This window comes from Dasypus novemcinctus, chromosome 4, assembly GCF_030445035.2.
Source record: "Dasypus novemcinctus isolate mDasNov1 chromosome 4, mDasNov1.1.hap2, whole genome shotgun sequence".
Classification (NCBI taxonomy): Eukaryota; Metazoa; Chordata; class Mammalia; order Cingulata; family Dasypodidae; genus Dasypus; species Dasypus novemcinctus.
The window spans coordinates 39,125,664-39,150,027 of NC_080676.1; the positions used below are offsets into that span (position 1 = coordinate 39,125,664).

The following is a 24,364-nucleotide window of genomic DNA, read 5'->3' on the forward strand; positions in this document are numbered from 1 at the left end:
GAACAAATATATCTTAATACTACAAAATGTTAATATCAGACCAAAGAAGCCCACACATTATGCTACATGAAAGAAACCAGACAGAAAGTACTTCATTATGATTCTGTTTATATAAAATGTAAATATAAATCAATTTATAAAGATGAATTTAGATTAGTGGTTATGTAGGGCTGGAGAAAGAATGCCAAGGAATGTGGAGTTTTTCTTTTTGGGGTAATGAAATTGTTCTAAAATTTTTTGTAGTGATAAATGCACAACATTGTGATTATACTAACAGCCAGTGATTATATACTTTGGATAGATCATATGATATGTGAATATATTCCAACAAAACTGCTTAATAAATAAACAATTGTTCAAGAATAGCCAGAAATAGCAGCTATGAACAGCAGGGGAAACAGAGAAAGACTGAGAGATTAGTTACTGTCTTATTTGTTTCTTGTTTTTTATTATTGAAATAATGAAAGTGCTTTAATAATAATTGAAGTAATGAAGGCACAACTAAGTGATTATATCAAATACCACTGATTGTACACTTTGGATGAACTGTATGCTTTGTTAATATGTATTAATAAAATTGATTTGCTTAAAAATGATATATACATATGACCATCTCAGGATGGTGGCATTGCAGGTGATAAGGTTAAGTAAAAAACCAGGGGAGTGTTTCCTGGTTTTATTTACAGGTAAATCTTGGAGATACTGTGGGTTTGATTCTAGATCATGCAATAAACTGAATACTGCAATAAAGGAAATCACAAATTTTTTGGTTTCCCAGTGCATATAAACGCTATGCTTGTATTATACTTTAGTCTATTAAATGTGCAATAGCAGTAAGCCTAAAAAAATTAACATACTTTAATTTAAAAATAACTTCTTTCCCTCCCCTTCTCCCCACCCTACTGTTTTTGCTGTCTGTGTCCATTCACTGTGTGATCTTCTGTATCTGTTTCTCTTTTTTTTCTTCTTTCCTCATGTTTCTCTTCTAGGATTCACTGGGATTCAATCCTGGGGACCTCTGATGTGAAGAGGTTCCCTGTCACTTGCACCACCTCAGTTTCTGGTTTCTGCTGTGCCTTGACTTCCCCCTTCATCTCTTTTGTTGTGTCATCATCTTGCTGCAATGACTCATGACTTTCTTGCACGGGCACTCGCCGTGTGGGCACTCAACTCACCGTGTGGGCACTCAACTTACTGTGTGGATACTGGCTTGCCATGCAAGAACTCTTTTTACCAGGAAGCCCCAGGGATCAAACATGGGTCCTCCCATATGGTAGGCAGAACCTCAAACACTTGAGCCACATCTGCTTCCGTAAAAATAATTTGTTAAAAAATTGTTAACCATCATCTGAGTCTTCAGTAAGTTGTAATCTTTTGCTGTTGAAGGTCTTGCCTCAATGTTGATAGCTATTGGCTGATTAAGGTTGCGGTTGCTAAAAGTTGGGGTGGCTATGGCAATTTATTAAAATAAGCCAACAACGAAGTTTAATGCATTGATTGACTCCTTTTACAAACTATTTCTCTATAGCATGAGATGCTATTTGACAGCATTTCACCTACATTAGAAATTCTTTCAAAGTTGAAGTCAATCCTTTCAAACCCTGGCCTGCTTTATCAATTAAGTTTATATAATACTCCAAATTTTTTCCTGTCATTTCAGAAATACTCATAGCTATTGTTACCTGGAGTAAACTGCATCTCCATCTCTCACAAAACCACATTCTTTGCTCATTCATAAGAGGCAACTCCTCACCTATTAAGGTTTTTTTCCCCTGATTATTAAGTTTTTCCTTTTTTTTTTTTTTAAAGATTTATTTATTTCTCTCCCCTTCCCCACCCCCCCATCCCCCCTGCCCCGGTTGTCTGTTCTCTGTGTCTATTGGCTGCGTCATCTTCTTTGTCCGCTTCTGTTGTTGTCATTGGCACGGGAATCTGTGTCTCTTTTTGTTGCGTCATCTTGTTGTGTCAGCTCTCTGTGTGTGCAGCACCATTCCTGGGCAGGCTGCACTTTCCTTCACGCTGGGCAGTTCTCCTTATGGGGCGCACTCCTTGCGTGTGGGGTTCCCCTATGCGGGGGACACCCCTGCATGGCAGGGCACTCCTTGCGCACATCAGCACTGCACATGGGCCAGTTCCACACAGGTCAAGGAAGGCCGGGGTTTGAACCACAGACCTCCCATTTGGTAGATGGACGCCCTAACCACTGTGCCAAGTCCACTTCCCACTCGTTAAGGTTTAATCAAGAGATTTTAGTCATATTTTTAGACTCCAAATCTAATTCTTTTGCTATTTCCACCAATCTGCGGTTACTTCCTCCACTGATGTCTTGACCTCCTCAGTTATCCATGAGGGTTGGAATCAACTTCTTTCAAACTCCTGTTAATGATAATATTTTGACTCCCTCCCATGAATCACAAATGTTCATAATGGCATCTAGAATGGCAAATCCTTTCTAGAAGATTTTCAATTGATTCTGCCCAGATCCATCAGAAGAATCTATCTATGGTAGCTATAGCTTTACAAAATGTATTTAATAAATAACAAAAATTGAAAGTTGAAACGACTCTTTGATCCATGGACTGCAGAATGGATGCTGTGTTAGCCAGCATGAAAATAACATTCATCTCATTGTACATTTCCATCAGAGTTCTTGGGTGTCTAGGTGCACTGTCAGTGAGTAGGAATATTTTGAAAGGAATCTTTATTTCCTGAGCCGTAGGTCTGTAGTAGGTTTTAAATATTTAGTAAACCATGCTGTAAACAGATTATGCTGTCAATCAGACTTTGTTGTTCCATTTCTAGAGCACAGGCAGGGTAGAGTTAGCATCATTCTTAAGGGCCCTAAGATTTTTGGAATGGTAAATGAGCAATGGCTCCAACTTTATGACACCATTTGCATTAGCCCCTATCAAGAGTCAGTCTGCCCTTCGAAGCATTTCAAGGCAGGCATTGACTTCTCTTCCCCGGCTATTAAAGTCCTAGATGGCATCTTTTCCCAAAAGAAGGCTGTTTCATTTACATTGAATATCTGTTGCCACCTTTTGAAGCAACATCTTGTGGATAGTATGTTGCTTCACCTTGCACTTTAATGTTATGGAAATGGCTTCTTTCCTTAAACTTCTTGGACCAACCTCTGTTAGCTTCAAACTTTTCTTCTGCAGCTTCCTCAGCTCTCTCAGCTGACATAGAATTGAAGAGAGTTAGGACCTTGCTCTGGATTAGGCTTAAGGAAATGTTGTGGCTGTTTTATCTTCTATACAGACTGCTAAAATACTTTCTCCCTTATCAGGAATAAGGCCATTTCACATTCTTACTATTCACAAGTTCAACAGAATAGCACTTTTAATTTCCTTCAAGAACTTTCCCTTTTCATTCACAACTTGACTAACTGTTTCATGCAACAAAGCTAACTTTTGATATGCCTTCCTCACTTAAGCGCAATCATTTTTAGCTTTTGATTTTCAAGTGAGAGATGTGTGACTCGTCCTTTTACTTGAATACTTAGAGGTCACTACAGGGTTATTTAATTGACCTGACTTCAATATTTTTGTGTCTCAGGGAATAGGGAGGCCTGAGGAGAGGGATGGGGCATGACCAGTAGGGAGAACAGTCAGAACACAAACACTTGTTGATAAAGCTTATCGTCCTGGTGTGGTTCGTGGTGCCCCAAAACACTTAAAACAGTAACATCTAAGATCACTGATCACAGATCACCACAACAGAAAAAAATACAGTATCTGCAAAGCACAATAAAAACAAAGTATGCTGTACTTATTGGGAAAAATCAAGGGTTGCATCTTCCCCCAAGAGTTGGCAGAAAAAGCTGTTTCAGGTGCTTTGAATGCAAAAACATTAATTCTTATTCAAAAGTACTGCATTTATGTGATTCATTAAGAAACAAACATATAAACCTTTGGTCATCCAAAAATTATTTGGTTGCAAAATTGTTGTAAATTTCTGCCTCGAAGTATGACACACAGTTCCTTCAGCAATTACACTCCACTGAAAAATAATTCTTCTAGAAGACACATGGATTATCTTTACTTGCAATGTAGAACCGAAGCATACATTTTTCTTACTCTCTATACAAAGAATCAGTAAAAATACTGTAATTACACGAGTACCTGATGTAAGACTTGGCATGACATCTATTCTGTAATGCAGCCAGGAGATCTATTTCACAGTACATTTATAACACATGCAATATATACTTGTTCTTGGAACTCTGCACCAGCTGATTAAACAAGAAGGCTAGTCCTTCTCAGCTGCCGTGGCACAGGTTTAAGTCTGGTAAGTATCAAGCTCCCAGAATGCCATAAATAATTTTGCCTTGTGAGTTTGAGTAACCATTGAAATCTCCTCAGGTGTAAGGATGTCCTACTAACTAAAAATATGTTTTAAAAGTTGACTTCTAGATTACCACTGACAACATTATGGACTGAAAGGTGAAGCTATACAAGCTTTTTAACCCTTAGAATACATTGTGGACAAGATTCGGCAAATAATTTAGCTTCAAAGAGTAAAATGTTCTTCCCTTCTGTGGTGTTTTTTTCTGTAAGATCAAACTGACAGCCACTTTTCTTTAAATCTGCACAGCACAGAAATACAGAATAAAATGAAAACTCTTGATTTTCCCACTAGTAATCCATGATGTTCAGGTGAGCTTAATAATGGGAGCCAAGCACTAGGATAGTGGAACAGAAAATAGGAACCCAAGTTACTGGCAATATTGAGCCTTCATAATTCTAGCCCTGGACCACTAACTTCCAGAAATTTTTTTACGTTAGAAATAAACTTTTACCTAAGCCACAGCTTTGAGTTTCTTTCGTGGCCTTGAGACCAATACTATATGATAGTGTTTGAAATTACAAAGTATGTCTGAATTGGCAACTAAGTATGGGCTTTAGGATGCATGGGTCACTTTCTATAGCCCTTAAGGCTTAAGACTACAAAATACAGTAATTGCAGTTAAGCCCAATAATTTGGGACAAATGGTTTTGAAATTCAGAATCTCATTCTAATTTATATGTTTATAAAATGGAATGAAAAGACATTGGAAATGGTGAAGGCTTCCAGGCTATAGTAGCAGCAATAAGGTTAATGGTATTGATGGCTTTAATTTAATTAATTGATTAGATTAATAAATACCCTCAAAAGCATGTGATTACATAGTAGGAAAAAGCTGAAGCTGCTTTGGGGTCAGGAGTCCAAGATACGATTTTAGCCCTACTTAATTTTAAGGAAATCATTTCAGTTATTAGGCTCTCAGTTCATTATTAAAAAAAGGGAAGTCAACCCAATTAAAAGAAGCACAAAAGAGCTGAAGACACCTCACCAGAGAAGATATTCAGATGGCAAATAAGCAAATGAAAAGATGCTCAATGCCATGGCATTAGGGAACTGCAAATTAAAATGATGAGATGCTATTACACACCCATTAGAATGGCTAAAATTTCAAACACTGACAACACTAAATGCTGACCAGGATATGGAACAGGAACTCTTATTGACTGCTTATAGGAACGCAGCAATACAGCCACTTTGGAAGACAGTTTGGCAGTTTCTTACAAAACTAAACATAGGTTTACCATACAATCCAAAAATCATGCTTCTAGATATTTACCCAAATGAGTTGAAAACTTAATGCCCATACAGTATACATCTGTCAAAACCCAAAGGTATACAACAAAGACTGAATCCTAATGTAAACTATGGACTTCAGTTAATAATAATAATGTATTAATATTGGCTCATCAATTCCAACAAATTTACTGCACTAATGCAAGATGTTAACTAAAGAGGAAATTGTATGATTGCAAGTGTCTATGTGTGTGTGTATTTCGGGAGGGGAGCTTATAGGAAATATGTACTTTCTGTACAATATTTCTGCAAACCAAAAACTGTTCTAAAAATAAAGTTTATTATTAAAATAAAAGAGGAGGGTGTTGTTAAGTCATCTCTAAAGGACTTCCAAATCTAGAATTCTACACATCTTAGCACATGAATATTCATTTAAAGGAAAAACCAAGAATGTATTGATATCAAGGCCTAGAAAATTCTTTCAGCAAAAAAGCAATTACATCTTTTCTCCAGGTACAAAACAACGGCATCTTTCACAGATCAGTAAAGACCATTTTGTCAATACTGACAAAAATTTTTTAGTATCTTCTTGCTGGCAAGTCTGGCTACTTAGAATATATTTATCCCCAACTCTTTATGGATCTAACTCTTACCTTTTTCAGATCTTAGCATATGTCTCTTCTTCAGTGAGGACTGTCCTGAACCCTATAAAGGTCCCACCTGCTATTTTCTTTTTTAACACCCTACTTATTTATGTTTACTTCATAGCACTTATGACAATTTTTCATTTATATAATTACTTGGTGTTTTTTTGGTTCAGTGTCTACCTCTCCCACTACAGTACAACCTGAAGAAAGGAGCAGTACATCTGTTTTGGTCATTATTTTATGCCCTGCCCTGGCATAATGCCTAACACAAAGTTCACTTATAAAAATATTTGTTATATGAATAAACAAATGAATAAATGAATCAGGTGCTTAGGAATTGCAAAGATCATATGAGGAGATATATACTGGTTTACCTCATTAAACACAGGATACATGACTGCATAGAGGGGCATAGAAACCATGGAAGTGGTCTCAGCTTCATTCTTCATCTCTTCCATTGTCATCCTCATTCAAAAGCCAACTACCCGAGAAAAAGCAGTGCTAAAATGCAGAGGAATCTTCATTCAATGCAGTATTTCTTTCCCTTTCTGAGATAAAATAGGGCACAGAATATATATTGACCTGGTAAAAGGATAAAAAGAGAGGTTTACTGTAAGACAACAATACTGATACCTTTCTTTTACAAATTATAGGAGTCCCTATTGTATGAAAAGCTGACTTCTTAATATATTTCACTTGTGAAAAGAACCCTGGCCAGTAAGACATCTCTTTTCCTTCTCAGATTCAAGGACTGCCCTTTCCTATAGTTAACCTCTCTCGTAAGTTACTACTCCACAAGGCAAAGATTCATAAGCCCACTCATCTTAAACTCACTGAGAAATCCTTATGAAACATCCTCTCTTATACAATCCAGGAAAATAAATCAATAAGATGTACAATTATAGCATTTATATGCAATACAAAATCATAATCAAGAAATGTATGCTCATGAAACCATGTATAGAGAATCAAGCTAAAGTATTAAGAAAGGATTAGGAAAGAATAAAGAATTAAGGTGTTTTTACATTTTCATTAAAATCTTTTGGCTATTGTGACAGTTTGAATTTTGTAAATTCCAGAAAAGATTATGTTCTTGAATGAATCTATTCCTGTAGGTGTGGGGCTCTCTGACTGCATCAGAGTCAATTAAGGGCCCCTTTGATTAGCTCACTTTCAATTAGATTACTTTCAAGCTTTGATTGGATTTAATAAGGCATGACCAAGGCTGGATGGCAACCCCCTTGCCTGGTCTTTATATATATACTGAGAACACACAAAGAGGAAGAAAAGAGATGCAGAGAAAAGAAGTGCTGCCATTTTGAAGATATGTGTGAAAGAGGACTCCAGGTTCACCTAGAGCTGCAGAAAGACAGAGAAGTCCTGAAAGGCCCAAGGAGAGATGGCCCAGAAAAGAGATGCCTGATTGCACACAGCTGAGCTGAAGGAGAAAGTAGAGAGACCACCTTGCCTTGTTGTGTGGCAGGACTCCAGGCTCTGCTAGCAGCCAAGCTTTGGTGAGAAAGCATCTCTGGCAATGCCTTGATATGGACATTTTTGCAGCCTCAGAACAGTTAAGCTTTTATCCCAAATAAATTCCCTTTATAAAAGCTAACCCATTTCTGGTATTTTTTGTGTTGGCAGCCTTTGGCAAACTAAATCAGCTACTTGTTCATTGATTTCTGTCATCTGAAAATAACAAAAACATACCAAGCATGCAAGATTTAAGACAAATCTATTGGGGGGGGGCGGTTAAAACTGGGAAGCTTTTACCAATTTGATCTACTGGGGAAAATACATGTTATTTAATTTTACCAATGGTACTTTTAGTATTAAACAGGACATTCTGGGAATCTTTGTCCAAATCTGACATAAAAGGTGAGAAAGAAGAGAAACACGGAGACACTGGTGATTAAAATGTCAATAACTCATCAATATAAAAGAGTAATTTTTTCTTGAGGGGTTGAGGAAATGTGTTGCTTTTTAAGAGAAAGCAACTGTATTTATTTCCATGGCTAAGCTAAAAGCATGACCCTAATAATCATTAAGTCCAAGTAGTAATATAGCTATATTATACTAAACAAAAAACCGTCAATTTTGAATAATTTCTACCCTTTTTAAAGCATTTTCAGATTACAAAACATTTTCACCTGTATGTAATCCTCACAGTAACTTATGTCTAATTTTACAGATGAAAAAGTAGACTCAGCTATGATTAACACGCCCAAAATCACATAGCCAGGGACTTAAGATATGATCCCAGTACTCTGAATCCAGATCTGATACTCCCACATGACAAAATCAACTTTGAAGTGGAAAGAAAGATCTATAAACCACTGACCCCAAGAATATGTCCCGAAATTATTCATTCACTGAATATATGTTTAGCACTTACTACATGCAAGATGCACTGGGAGTTGAACAGGATTGATTCTAATCAAGAAACTCATCTGGACCATACTGCAGAAGACCTAATGTTATACAAAGGCCTGGAAGAGACTCTGCCTAGTAAGGGCTACAAAAACTCCAATATCTTGTCCCCAGTTTGAGAACTACTTACTATCCTACCATATGTCTACCAGTGAAAGAGAACTCAACACCTGCTAAAACAGTTTAGTCCCATTCTGACAATGCTAAATATGGAAAGATTTTCCTGTTTCTGAGCTAAAATCTTCTCCCTGACAAAGGAAAAAAAAAAAGCCAATTCTTAAATTTTATCTATAGGACAAGAGAAAATCATTACCTCATCCATCCATTGGTTTGGGTAGATTGTTTTCATCACAGTAGTGCAGAATGGGAAGAAGAGAAACTGAAAGCAGGGAGAACTAGTATATCTGTTTAACAGATAAACAGGAACTGAATAATAAACAAGAGGAAGTACATAAACTTCTACTGTGGCCCTGCCGTTCCTATATAAGTACTTAATATGCCATATAGTAACCTACTTTTCCACTTGGAAATAAATGGTAAATACTTTTTCATAATAAATATATTTACAACAAGAAAGAGCTGAAATGCACTGATACTATTCAAAATAAAAAGGATGGAATGGATGCACACTATAGATAATAGTAGAAAACATGGGTACCAAGGTAAAAAGCAAGTGAGATGGCAAAGGCCATCAAAAGAACTAGGTGAGTTATCTATCTCACTTGGTGGCAAGAGGAAAATCATTAAATTATTTAACAAGTATTTTATTAATCAATATTTATTGTACAAAATACAGGGGATATAATAGTGAACAAGGCCAGGAAGTCTCTGATCCCACTGGGCTTATACTATTGAAGACAAAAAAAAAAACAATTGTAAGTATCTCTCAAGGGAGAAGTCATGCTGCTATAATGCTATGCAAAGATGGGGTGAGAGAACAAGAATAATGAAGCATTACAAAAATGAAGAGTTTCAAAGAGAAGGTGTCCAAAAGTTTTAAATACTATTGAACATGGAAAAGAACAACAAAAAAGAATGAAAAACCCAAGACAAAACATGTTTTATTTCTTGATGAGGCCAAGAGCCATCCTCACTGTACAATGTCACTTGTTTATTAGGGGTGGGAACCCTGCAGAGGCAAAGAGTGTGAGCTGGTTAAGAGCGGAGTCTACGTTTCGAGAGTCTTAGTAAAAAGGAGGTGAAATACTACAAAAGAAATACTACAAAGAAAAGTGTAAGCTCAAGGGAACACTTGCCGTGTTTTTTCACTCTTTTGAATACATGTGCAAGTATAAAGGCAGACAAGCAAAAGACCCTGGAAAGTGGCTAGTCCCTTTCATCATTTCTGCTGACTTCTCTACCTATCTGTCCCAATAAACCTGCTTAAGTAATTTTACCTCCTGTATAAAATGGCACTGAATTTTTATAATTGTTTAATAAACAGTAATGTACCATATCAGGAAATTATTACTTAAGTTATCTAGAATTAAAATTAACAAAAACATATTCTCTAAAACTAACTTTCCAGTACTATCAGCTATACATTTTCATCAGAAAGAACAGTACTTTACCAATGTTATGGACTAAATACGTGTTTGGACTATACTACACCCTTTAATATCATTCCTATGAAAAAATGCTCCAATGAATGAATTTACAACTGATCTTTTTAAAACACACAATCACAAACTAGGACATGGGACTACTCATGGTTTCGTTAGAGTTTATATGAGATCACTGACTCCAAATCCCAAATATGGAATGGCCTTAGCAAATCACCTAATCTATCGCTTCTTCCACCCCCAATGAGAAAACAAAGCCCAAAAAGGTTGTACTGCTTTGAGCATGACCAGAATTTCTAGATAATACAATAAATAATAAAAATTCAATATAGATAAGGTAGCAATGTAGCAAGAGCTGTTTTATGTCTCCCATTTCAAATATGTTACTTTGAGGGAAATTTTTTCAGTTCAAAGTTAACCTTTTTTATCTCATCTGTTAGCATCCATAGAACATAAAAACCACAACCAGAACTGCTGATGCTAATAACTTAGACAAAAGACATCTTTTAAACAAATTCTTCTTCAAAAGCAACCATTTGTGATATGGAATTGGTTATCAATACTGAGTATGAACAACCTTCTCATTTCTACTTTTCTTATTTCCTTGAATATTCAAAATAGCACTGCCAATTTCTAAGATGAATGAGCTTTAAACAGTTCCCTGAGTTCAAGACAATTATTTGTTTAAAGAGGGGAAGCAACAAAAATAGATTCTATTGCCACACTCAAGGGTTTTTGCCCAACCAACCTGAATATACTAATTTAAAGAGCTAATTTTGGGTTTATCTCAGGGCTCAGAAGCAGCACTTCCTGAAACAGCCTCACTTTACTCCATTTGGGGCATGAAATAAACTCTATAGTCAAAGTTACTTCCAAAATAAAAGGAGAGGACAAACAGAGGCTCTTGGTACTGATGTATGCAGTTCTTGGGTAGAAAAAGCAGCTTCTTAGGCATTATAAATTCTAATTTTAAATGTTTCTAAGTATGAGAGGAGTGGGTGGGGTATATGAGAATCCCCTAAATTTTCAATGTAACATCTATATAATCTAAAGTTTCTTTAAAAATTAAAATTTAAAAAATAAAATGTTTCTAACCAGGTATATCTGTCTCATTTTTCTCTACAGTCAAATTCAGTTCTTAGTCTCATCACCTGGTCCTAAATTTTTATAATCCCTTTAATATCTCTCCCTAAAAGGAGGAAGTTTTCCTTCTTCATTTATTTTTGTTGGATCTTCAACCTGCCTTATGAACATTAAGCCAAAAATGTTTATTTCTTCCAGTAGTAATCATAATCCATGTATTTACGTTCCCATTTATAAGTACATTTCTTTTTACCATAGAGACATTAGTCACCATGGTTATACAGTACTCAATAAATGTTGAACAAATTAATGAGAGAAGAGAGAGGCAAAAATTGACTCAATCTTGCCAATACTTTTTCAAATATCAAGCCCGGCAAACCAGAAATAAACACAGAAACTAATTAATTCAATTAACAAAGTCTGGACACTGTCACCTTCAACTGTTTTTACTTCCTCTTTTAGCTATTTCTAGCTCTGTCTACCGCTGTAAGCTAAGAGAATATAAGCACCAGATGACTACAAATGAAATCTGAATTCCACCAGAATGTTATATGAAAGCAAAACAAAAAATTTTAATGTATTACTTTTATCAGGACTGCTAGGATGTCTTTTAGGTTATGGGGACACAAACTGATGTATAATTTTACAGTTAAGTTTTTCAAAGAGCAAGAATTTCCAACATAAATTATTCTTGTTTTATACATAAGCAAGACCCTAAAAGTTGGATACAATGCAACGTTTTCTCTATGAGAAAATGTGGAAGAGTGCTGCAGTTCCCAAATGTTAGAAAACCTAATCTATAACTACTCTGGTGCTTAAAAAATATATATATATTCCTGGCGAGTGCATGTAGCTCATTGGTTGAATGCATACTTCCCATGTATGAGGTCAGGGTTCAAACCCCAGTACTTCCTTAAAAATATGTATTATTTCCTAAAACTGCACAATCAGAATTTCCAGAGAGGGGTCCAGGAATCTGTATTTTTAGCAGACAACCTAGACGATTTGCACGAAGAGAATAATCTGGGAACCATTGGTAAGGGACAGAAAATGGCTAGAGTCAGAAAAACTAGCTATAAAGACCAGTTTTAGGAATGTGGGTAAAATTTAATTTGACTAAACACTTAAAACATAGGTTTGTAGTCCTGACTTTGAGGACTGTCACTTACTATATGGTCTTTTTCTATATCAGAAAGAGAGGGGTTAAAAGTTTATCATCTTAAAGGCCTTAGAACTCTAAACTTTATTTTATTACTGACATTTAGAGTAATCTCAAGGGAAATGTAAAAATAAAGGATAAATACCTCATCAGATAATAAAACCAATTTAGGAACTTTAGTATGAACTTCCTCCCCAATACTGGTCAATTCAGAGGTTCGAATAACTGATAACCCCGTTTTCTCTCAACAATTTGTAGCACAGATCATACCCATCAGGCTATGGGTAAATCATGGCTGCACACAGCTGTGAAGGTTAGCATTTGATATCACAACCTACAGACCTTTTGGGGACTTCTAGCAAAATCTGCAAACCACTTCCAAACAGGAGACAAAAGGTTTTTGAGGACTCTAACAAACAGGCAGATTAAAAACAGGGTAAATAGGAGATCCTACTTGCACCAAAATGAGCTTTAAGCTTTCAGGATATACGTGTATCTCTCTCCTTTTCCTGAAAATTGCATTTTTATAACTCCACATCTAACATTTTACAGTTTTTTAAAATTAATAATGCTATGTGGAATTCAATCACCCTGAACACGCACTACTGTCAGGTTAGTATTTATAGAATTTTGCACTGAAACTTCTAAAACCAATCTATTGCTAACAATAGTATATATGCACTTTAAAAGATAATCTATCTTTGCTAATATATTGTTTATACATATATATATAAAACATTTTCTAGGCTTCCTAAAATAACAAATGGACATTTCATATAGAGAGATATGAGGAAAAAACATAAGAATTATTATCCAAAAACATGGGTTCAAATTCTGGTCTTGCCAATTTATAAACCACCTTGTCTCAGAGCAAGTAATTTTATCTATCTCTGTTTTAGTTTCTTTATTGATAAGATGGACCATAACCGAACTATACATTTCAAGGGTTCTGCGAAGTTAAGAGTTAATACAGGGAAGCAGACTTGGCCCAGTGGTTAGGGCGTCCGCCTACCACATGGGAGGTCCGCAGTTCAAACCCCGGGCCTCCTTGACCCGTGTGGAGCTGGCCCATGTGCAGTGCTGATGCACGCAAGGAGTGCCCTGCCATGCAGGGCTGCCCCCGCGTAGGGGAGTCCCATGCGCAAGGAAGGTGCCCCTAAGGAGAGCTGCCCAGTGCGAAAGAAAGAAAGGTCAGCCTGCCCAGGAATGGCGCCACACACACGGAGAGCTGACACAACAAGGTGACACAACAAAAAGAAATACAGATTCCCGTGCCGCTGACAACAACAGAAGAGGACAAAGAAAAACACGCAGTAAATAGACACAGAGAACAGACAACTGGAGTGGGGAGGGCGGAAATAAATCTTCAAAAAAAAGTTAATACAGATCAAGAGTTTAGAATAGTGCATGGCACAGAATAATTATTCAGTATTAGCTGTTATTATTATGTACAGCAAAACACATTTGCATTCTAATTTAGAATCTCAAGATCAGATCAATTTTCTGTAACTCTGGCTTTCTCTACAACCACCCAAGGATCAAAGACTCCTCAAAGACAGATAAATACAGGAAGATAGTGATTTTAATCCCTCTTTGAAACAGAACTCATTTTTCCCCTAAATAAAATCTTATATATCAAATCATATATATGAGCTAAAACACAAATCATCTGTTCATTCAGTCATGCAATAAATGTACTAAGCGGTCACATTTTATAAGGGCTTCTTTCTTTGAATGGCCTCCTTAAACATCTCACCGCCCTCCAAAATTTGAACACCACTACTCTAGGATAGTCACTACCCAGGCATTATGAATTGAAGGATAAAGGTGAGTGGCCCTAACCATAATACTAAGGGCTGGCAGAGGATTTCTGTATGCATATTATTTCATAACTCAGATAGTTTCAGACCTCAGTTTCTCAACAGTAAATTCACCTTTATCCTGCCATACATGCTTTTTGAAAGAAACTTTTAAAGCAAAAATGGCCAATAGATATTATCTAGTCCAATCTCCAAATATCACCATTTAGAAGTAAAATTCCACAGAAATTCACATTATGAAATAAAACAGAAGTAATTATGACAGATATTTTAAACCAATATGCTACGTGCTATTACAGTCCATTGTACTGGGCATATTAGTTGGTCTGCCAGGCTGAACTACTACTTCTAGATTAAACAGCCCTACTTTTTGTGTTGTCCATGAGTCAATCAGCTTGCATCTAAGAAGCCCAGACTCCATATAGAAGTGTCTGGAGACTGGAGGGGGGAATATGGTTCTGATTCAAGGTCACTCCAGGTTCCTCAGCAGCACAAGTTTTGTGGATCTGTTATCTGATGCTGCTGAAGACCCTAGAGCAATCTGGCATCTTTTTGGTTACCTAGCCAAAGACATCCATTCATTTTTGCAGGAAGTAGGGAAGAGAATGATATCCTTTATTGTATGAATCTTGGTGGAGCACAAGATTGCTCTTGGATTGCCTGGCCAATCAGAAGCTCCTTCCACAAACTTTGACCCTTTAGGAAATGAAACAAATTGCAGGGACAGTTGATTAATTATTTACAGACAAAACACTGGCACCCTGAATCAAGCTGCTGCAGTACCCTAACCCAAGTGACTGTTTCAGCAATATGGCCTTGTTCCTGAATCCCTGGTCTCCACTGGTTTCTGCCTTTCCCAAGTCAGTTCTGTGAGCTAGTCTATATTCTTTTTAATGAAATCCTTTCCTTAAATTAACCCAAGTTGGTTTCTATTGGTTACAACTAAACCCATGAACTCACTCACCTTAAAAGTTAACTGCATCATGTCTGTGTGTTTCGTATTTGTGGGAGTACTATTTCTTAATATAGAAATCTATAAAGTGGACAAGAAGTAATTTAAGTTTTTCTAGAAACAGATGACAAATGCAAGCAGTAAGCAGGCAGGTAGATCTGAAACAGAAAGATTTGGATTCTTGCTCAGCTGGGTGACAACACTAATGGGAATAACGATTGAAGTACTCATCTCACTGGGTTGTTAAGAGCACTGAATGCATATAAAGCACTTAATGGCTAGCACACAATAAGCATTCAATTCATATGTTACCCCAAATTCGATATTCCTAACATAGCATCAAGGTTGGAACTAGAGTGAGGCAAAGCAGATCCTTAAGGACATAAAACTTAAACCTGTACTTGAATGACACCTTAAATTCTGCACCCTAGGTGCTTTGCTAGCCTCACATAGGTTCCTATCCTGCACAGCACACACAATGATAGTCTAATACTGATAGCAGTCTAATACTGATAGCACATCATCATAAGTCCACTTACACTGCATATTTTTACCTTTTCTCCCTCATTTGCCAAAATGGAAGTTATAAATAAAGCACTTGGGCCACCAAAACAAAGTCACATGGTTCTTCTAATGCAAATTAGCTTTAGAATACATAAAATAATTTGGTCATCAGATACATTTTAAAGCTATCTGCTGGGCCTATGTAGATCAACTTAATAAAGAAAACTGTGGTCCAGAAGCAGTCTGAATAGGAGAGTGAAAACAAGATGCCATCAGAAGACCTCAATATAAAATAAAAGGCTATAAAATCTATACAGGAAAATCAAAAGTTGACAATAGAATTAAAGAGCTTATTACCTCTGAATTAGTTGATGGGAAATGGAAACAGAAAAAACAAAAAGCATCAACTGGCATTTAAAATATTTCTGAACCGGCTAAGGGAAAAAGATAAACATCTCCTTAGTTGTGACAATTTTCCTTTTTTTATTATTTCAATGTCTAAAATTTTGCTAAATCCTGGTTGGAACAAAATTTAACAAAATCATTTGTCGGAAGGCAAGAAACTAATTTGTCCACTTAAATATGCCCATAAAGTTTATAATGCCTACCTGAATAGTTGTTTAATGTTTAGTTGAGGTACAGGTCTATTTTCTCTTCCTGTTTTAATTTCTCTAATATAATGTGAAAGCATTCCTTTAAAATCCTCCAGAAATTCAACAAAGCTGAAGCCCTTATAATTCATCTGCATCTCTATGCTTGAAAATACACACAACTTAAGTAAATGACAACATGGGTCTTGCCTACTTGCTCAGTTATCACTTATAATCTTAGATAACTATTTAACCTAATGATCTGTAATTGCTAAGGTCCTCTACAATATGCAACGTGTATTTTCTTTACCTTGCAAAATTTCTTGGCACCAAAAAACGCTTCCACAGGCCCTCAAAAGTTGATAACATTATTAGCCCCAGAAAACAAACGGACTCTTTGACCACTAAGTGCTAATGAGGCCAACATATCTTGATGATACCATTTAACTTCACCTTTAGCTACCAAATGATCTCAAACACAAATGTATTAGTGACAAGAACAAAAGAGAAAGAACAGAATAGTTATCAGTTTCCATTATTAAAAGTTTCTCTTAAAACCTATGCTTGCAAAAGTGTAATTCATTTTAAGGAAGTACACCAAAATTAAATTAGGACATCAAAAGGTATCCATCAACCATGTGTACTGCTGAATAAAGGTCCATAGCATTACTCAAAATCCTTGGAATTAATTAACAAAGTCTTGCAACAATCTGAACTGGTGTAAGGAGAGGGGAGGCTAGAGGCCACTTCTAACCTATTAAACATTCCCAACTGGTTGCTGTAGCAAGTTCATTTGAGTCTGAGAAAGCAGTAGCTGCTTAAGATTTTAGTATTCTCATTTCTTACCTCCAGTCTTGGTTGGAGTTTCAGTTCATCCCAAAGATAATACAAGACGGTTAGATAAGGCAGGAAGGTATGCTTCAGTGTCAGGGACCATACAGCATGTTAGAGAAACACCTTCCTTTCCAGCTCTAACCCTAAATTAAGGAACTGATGCAAGTGAAAGTACTAAATATATGAAAGGCTAAATGACATCTCCTTCTCCTCATACCCACTAAATTATAAAGTCTGTACAGAGAAAACTTACATTTTTCTACTTCCTAGTACCTACCACAGCAATCTTGTCATCAGTCTAAGTCAGCAAGGTTAAGGTGGAGATGTGGTCAAGAAAAGTCAAACACAGTCCATGCCCTTGAGGACCATGCAGTCTTGCAAGGGAAAGACAGTAAAAAAAATACAGGGACATATCAAACTGCCACTGTGAATAACTACAAGCATACCTGTAAAGCAATCACATTATATTTACACTTATCCTATGCGAGTTCAACTGACAGGCTTAATTTTTTGAAGACAGAAAACAAAAAAGGAAAATAACTATAGAATGAAATAGCTGTTCATTATTCCATTCCATAAGCATAAACCCTAGAATGAGAGAGAAGAGAAATGGATCTGCTACTTCCTTTGCCAGACATACCATCATAACACCTCACCTCACACTGAACAGCTGGCCACACTGATTGATTCTTGCTGGATATGATACATATTTCTCTGAATAACAAGTCAAATAACTTCACCTAGCACTCAAAGCAAAAGTAATCTATTCCAGTGCTAGAGAAAAAGTGTCTGTGTGAAGTTATGCTAGTCTCCAATGTGGTAACTTCCAAAGGGATTTTTTTTTTTAAGAATAAGTTTGAATATAAGAAAATTTTGCCTGCCACATTGATCTAAGCACCTAAGATACAAATATTCTTGTAACTGCAACTCTAAATCTACCTGACCTCCAATGCAGCCTACCAATTAACATCATTTCTGTTACACAGGTTCAAATCCTAACAAAGCAATTACTGTGCGACCGAGGGCAAGTTGCTTGTCTGTACTTTAGCTTCCTCATCTATTAATGGAAGTAATAATGCTTCTACCTCATAGGGTTAGGGTTGTAGGAATTATATGAGATCATGTAAAATGCTCATCATGATACCTGGCACTGAGTTACTGCTCAATAATTGTTGGCTATCATATATCCCAGTTCATTCCAAAAAGGGTTTAAGGCAATGATTTTTTTACTCTAAGGACCTAGGTTTAAAGTAAATAAAATATTATATTAAGGCCTTCTGAAATATTATGAAAATTTTCAAGAAGCCAAAAATAGAAGCACTTTTAAAGTAAGTACTACTCAATTTTACAAAGTCACCTTATCTAAAGCAGGTGAGACCAAAGGTAAAATTCACAGGCAATTAGCATGGTGGAAAAACAAAACAAAAAGTAAAAAGTATAGATTTTGGATCCATCCAAAGTCAAGCCCTGGCTCCAGCATCTACTACCTGGAAAATCTTTAGCAATTTAATTAAACTTTTCTGAGGTGTGGTCTTAGCTGTAAAATATTGTTAATGCTACATACTTAAAAGAAAATTATTTTGAGGATGAAATGATATAATATTAGAAAGGAATAGAGATCATTGAAAGTTCTTTCCTTATCTATATTGAATACTATGAATGTTGTCTGAAAAACACAGGTCAGTGTTAAAGTTTTCCAAAATGCTCTGTTACAAAGATATTTTGCTGAAATGGAAAATAACTCCTTTGCCCTTTTCACATAGGCAGCTCTATTCTGATTTTTGAAACCTTCAAGACAGAACATTTTTCTAAACTCCATAGTACACAATTCTATTGATAACTCCTTTGTACCTAATCTACACTTTCAAGCTTAAGTCATTTGAAAGTTCCTATACTTTTCAATCCTCCAAGAGTGTGGGAAGCTTGTCTGTTATTCAGATCGGTATTTCTGCCCCAAGCCAAGTGTTAGAGGCACTGTGCATGGATGCACTCATTTGAATGAACGAGTGAATATTTACTAAGCATTTACTTTGTGCGGGGTACTTTGTTAAGTAGTGGGGTAAGATACCCAACAACTCTTGAGTGTTCCGCACACGGAGCTTACAGTATGGTGGGAGAGACAGATAATTAAGTAAACAAGTAAGTTCTTATTGTGATGAATGACTACAAAGCAAAAGTGCAGAGTATGGTGAAGATATAGTGGGGACCTTCTCTCCTTTCTGGGAAGAGGGTAAAAGAAGGTCAGGGAGGAGTAACATTGAGTGGAACTTGAAAGGTAACTAGGAATTTGTTTTGTTTTGTTTTTGAGATGGGAAGGGCCTGGAAGAGAAGCAGTCCAGACAGGAAGATGGAAGATCCTATGTATGAAAGGCACAGAAAATGAGAAAGACTGAGGCTAAGGATGGAAAGCTGGACAAGAGACAGGAAACAAACTATCGGCACTCAACAAAGAGTAAAACTGTAAGTGATTATAAAAACACAATTGTACACATCATTCTGTGAAGACTAAATTACCCTAAGTGGAAAAGCACAAAATGACCACAGTACTCCAGCACATGACTGAAGAGTAACACATAACAGAAACTACTCTGCCATTATAACATATGAAACAATATCAAAACTATAATAGGCATTAGAGATAAAGATATGGTAGAAGTAGAATTGAACTAAGGCCAAAAGCTAACATACTGAATACAAAGCAAGTGCATTACATTTAATTTCATTTATTTTCACATTTTCCTGACTTATGTCAGAAGCTCTTTCCACAACCTCATTAGTTGCACACCAAAAGCTAGAACAACTCACTTCATACCTCTCCCAACAAAAGCAAATGTGCACACTGCCATCTAGAAAATATATTAACATACTTGTTACACTATTACTGACTCATGTTTGGTTTATGATCTACTTAAACTACCGCACCCTAATATAAATCCAGTTATCTACACATACCTTTCCACGTTTTTTAGGATCTTCCTTCCCAATGTACTATATTACTCATGGTGCCCCCTTATTCCATATATTACTTCATTCTGTAGTATCAGACTTTTATTTTAAAGGTCATATTAATTTCTAGACCACCTTAACTTCAATCATAGGGGAACATAATACCCTGAAACCAGAAAAAAATGTTTGCATTTCCAAGTTAAACACATTGTTGATAATATTAAAGTCGTAGATGGCATTCAAAATTCAGCATTCAAAATTCGGTAAACCATGACTACCTGCTAACTATAGTCAGATACCTGAATCTAGGATATAAACTTAAAAGAAATCCTGAAGTCAGTGAATACACTCTATAAAAGTATCCAATAATATTCATGAGCTACAACTGGACATAAGCCTAGTTTTACTATTTAAATACATACACATCCCAGAATTTTTTAAAATGAGGTAAAAGGTAATTAAAAATTCCAAACAGAAATTGTGATGTTATCTCCAAGAAATAACTTCTTTTCTAGTAATGAGCATATTGCATTTGAAAAAAGCGGAGGTCCAGTTTTATGAATGAATTCCAGTCCCATTGTGCTCATTACAAAGAGAGAGAAAAATCAGTCCTATGATAAGATGGGAAAGAAACTGTGTCGTAACTATAAGGATAAGATGTATTGTTTAACTGACGTTCTCATACATACCCTTTAAGATGGTCTGTGGTAGTATAGTCTATCGTTTCATATATCCTCAATAAGAATAAAAAATGTAGCTTGAAACTGATTCTTTCGACTTATTTTTCCAAAGTTCAGAGTTGCCCTCCCTTTGGATTGTGGAATTTGCCCTCAACTAACCAGAAAACAAAACAAAAAGGCAAAAAAAAAAAAAACTTTCACAAATGGCTTCAGAGGAATGGATCACTTTGCAACTTCCTCTACCCTCTTCAAAAAACAACCAAATTGCCTATGTTGGGATGGGCGGGTGGCGGCGAGCGGCCCCTCTATAAAGGGGTCACATATCTTAGGTCTTACATCTACAAGGATTTAGCCTTTCTGCTTAGGACAAAACTACCTCCATAGGAGAACATCACGAAACTGGAACTTAAATCAGTAGATTTCTGTCAATATTTGACTGGTCCTTCTACAGTTCTCTTCCCTCAAAGGGCATAACCCGAGTAACCCCCAAGAGTAGCCTCCCAAGTACCCCTTCCTTCCTTTACTCCTCCTCTTTCCTACTTCTAAAGCAGCCTCATCTCCCCGCCCCAAACCACACCTTCAGAGGACCCCACCCCAGACACATCCGCCCTCTCCCCTCTCCCGGGGCACAACCTCACCGCGGTCCTCCCACCCCCACCTAGAAGAGACTTCCTGGAGGTGCTCAGGCCCGAGCCCGGTAGGAGGCATTTACAAACCCGCTTTACGCCACTCGCGTAGGGTAACCTCGCTTACGCCCATAGGGCCCCGCTCCCAACGCCGTCCGCTCCGCCTGCCAGAATCAAGCCCGAGCACCTCAGCCTCGGCCCCTGTGTGACCCGAGACTTCTTCTGGTCGCTCGGCGCTACGGGGACTAGGAAAGAACACCCACACCGTACCGGCAACTGGGGCACCGACTCCACTTCCCACCTTTGGAGCCCTCTTCAACTCCCGGATCAATTCACTCCGGCGACGCCGGAAGGACCCGAGAGGAACCAGGCGTTGTCCGGAATCCTGCCCAGCCGGAGTCGCGCAGGGGCCTATGGGGACTCGTAGTCCCACCTGCCGGCCTTGCCAGCAATTCCTGCACTCGCAAGACTACATTTCCCGGCAGACTGTGCGGAGGAGCCTAAGGCGATGGGTGGGGATACTTCTAGCCAATAGTTAGAGAGCTTCCTGCCTTTGCGAGCGGAGGTGAGATGAAGAGAGAGGGTGCTCGGAAAGGAGAGGAAGGGCGGGGTCAGCTCTCACCTGCGCCAATCAGGGTGCAGGCTCGGCCCCGCAGGCGACTCACCCATTGTGGGGGCGGGCGAGTGGTGCAGAAGGAAGGGAGGGACGAGGGGCGGCTTGGCTGGGTACCCCGTTCAGGCTGAGGGGGAGCCCCCGGGGGAGTTGGAGGGTGACGCGCCGTGCTGGAGGAGCAGCTTCCGCAAAGAGCAGCCGGGTCCCTTGCACTCCGGACAGCCAGACTCGCGGGTCCGGGCGAGATAGACTGAGCCAGGGCTCCCCGCGGAGACTCCCGGCTGGGAAGGAAGCAGTTCCAGGTGTGAGGCCACGGGATGCACGTAGAGTGGTCCCCGGGGGTCGAGAGCGGCAGAACAGCTGCAGAAGTGCTGGGAGCGGGAAGGTACCACCCGGGCTGCAGCTTCCCGCCGCCTCCATCCCCGGCAGCAGCAGGAACAGCAGGGGGAGGAGCAACCGCTGCCGAATTCGCCAACTAGAGGAGCGGGAGGCGGAGCTTGGGTCGGTGTCGGAGCCGAAAGCTCAGCCTTGACTGTAGTTTCCCGGGAGAGAGGATTGCTGAAGCCAGAGCGCAGCGTGGCGCGGTCCTCGGAGCATCAGCTCCAGCATCCCGCCAGGGGTTGCAGGTGTGTGGGAGGTAAGCCTTGGTCCCTTTTCTTGATGTCCCGCACACTACCCCGGAGAAAGCCTCTTCCAGTAGGACTTTTGTCAAGGTACAGCCTGAAGAGTCTGCCTTGTGATAAGAAATCAGCAAACCCTTTTGGGTGAAAGAGGTACATTTTTGGAGTTTGAGGGGGAAGAAAGCAAAAGGTGGTTTGACTCCGGGCATGGAGGGTGTGGTTAGTGTTGTTGCTTTGAACTGTAGCATTAAAATTGTTCTAGGAGATCTCAGAATTGAAGGAAATCCTGCTAATTGAGGACAAGGTGGATTATGTATCTGGATAGGTGCGTAGCTGGTAAAAAAGCAAGAATTTTATCAATGACATAGAATTACTTCAGAACTCTTTTACTAGGAATAAAAGTTTGCATTCTTCTTCAACGTCTGTCCTTTATCATATTGTCCTGCTACCGACCTGTTATCCAGGGTGGGTTGTACTGCAGGTTTCTATAATTGAATGGGAGCTGAATTAAGGAAGCAAATGCAGTCAGGAATAGTAAAGATGATTGAACCTACCAGAAGTATAACTTTTGACTGCAATAATGTAAAAATGTATTTTAATGAATGGATACTTAGCTTTACTTCCAGTGGCTCTGCAATACTGGAACAAAGACCGAGACTCAACTACAGTGGGAACATATGGTGTACTTTATTGCTATTCTTTATTTTCTCATTTGTGTCCAGTAGTATTTATACATTTAAAAAACAAGAGTACAAGAAAAATTGTGTGAGGACCTGTTTTCTGTTTAGACAGTATATGCTAATGCTTATCCTTATTATGTGTTCTTATGAGTTCAGACTTAAAAAACAGTGTCTTAAAATAATAGTTTATTATCGGTATTAAACCATGTGCATTTTCTTTAAACGTAATTAAATACTTACGGATGGAAATACGTTGTAATATTAAGTAAAGATTAAAGTTTTTCCTACCTTTTTGTAACTGACACAATTACAGTCTGTTCTTTTTAGTAAAGTATGTAAAGATCTACTTGCCTAGTTCATTTTCTTTTTCTTTTTGTTACAGTGGTTCCCCAGATTACATGGCTTTTAATCATAATAGTGTATTGCCTCAAATTTTGCTCTGAAATGCCTTCATTGTGATAGTCGTATATTTCAAAATCTGAATATTTTAATCTGGCTATTTTCTTGAACTAGGGTCAAGAAAATAGAATATTTGCTTTTTATTTTCTTCTGTTTTCACAGTCGATTTAATTAGGATTTTGAATTTTATTTTTCAAAAGCAAGCAAAACTCCTTTTTGAACAGAAATAATTGCTCAGAAGAATTCTCTTTGTAGCTTAAAGTTCAATCCTATTGAATATTTGAGATCCCAAATGACTACACAATTTATATACAAGCAGTGTATAAATCCTCCTTTCCTGCACTTCCCCCACTCACACACCACAGAAATATATGTAGAAGAAAAGATCTTAGAAAAACAGCTGCTTTTACATTGTCCATGAATAGATTGGGTAAGTGTTAGAAGCAAGAAAGAGCTCAGAAAAGAAAAAGCAACAGTAGCCACTTAACTTAGGAGCCACAGTAAGGATCATATCTTTGTTACATCAAAGGAGAGTCTTTTAAATCACATAGCTGATAATGACCCCATGAAAATTATTTTAGAGGGGAAAAGAGTGAGTGCTAGAGTGTAGTGAGGCATGGAAAAAATTGTCTGCCCTTGTTA

The 24,364-nt window shown here is 37.8% G+C and overlaps 2 protein-coding genes across 5 annotated transcripts in view; one reads left to right on the forward strand and one right to left on the reverse strand.

Annotated features, from left to right (window-relative positions):
• Positions 1 to 21,825, reverse strand: part of PDCD10 (programmed cell death 10) — a 44,675-nt gene extending 22,850 nt beyond the window's left edge. The window contains exons 1-3 of one of the 3 annotated variants that reach the window (XM_004447943.4): positions 21,681 to 21,802; positions 20,111 to 20,270; positions 6,602 to 6,809 (exon numbers count right to left, since the gene is read on the reverse strand). In XM_004447943.4, the coding sequence (XP_004448000.1) occupies positions 6,602 to 6,697 (96 nt within the window). In that variant the 5' untranslated portion in view covers positions 6,698 to 6,809; positions 20,111 to 20,270; positions 21,681 to 21,802. Of the gene's footprint in view, positions 1 to 6,601; positions 6,810 to 20,110; positions 20,271 to 21,680 lie in introns of all 3 variants that reach the window. The other 2 variants (XM_004447942.4, XM_004447944.5) reach the window with 2 other exon arrangements.
• A 134-nt stretch (positions 21,826 to 21,959) lies between these two features.
• SERPINI1 (serpin family I member 1) overlaps positions 21,960 to 24,364 on the forward strand; it is an 85,986-nt gene continuing 83,581 nt past the window's right edge. The window contains exon 1 of one of the 2 annotated variants that reach the window (XM_004447941.3): positions 21,960 to 22,660. The gene's annotated coding sequence lies outside the window, so the exon portion shown is untranslated. Of the gene's footprint in view, positions 22,797 to 24,364 lie in introns of both variants that reach the window. The other variant, XM_058295241.2, reaches the window with a different exon arrangement.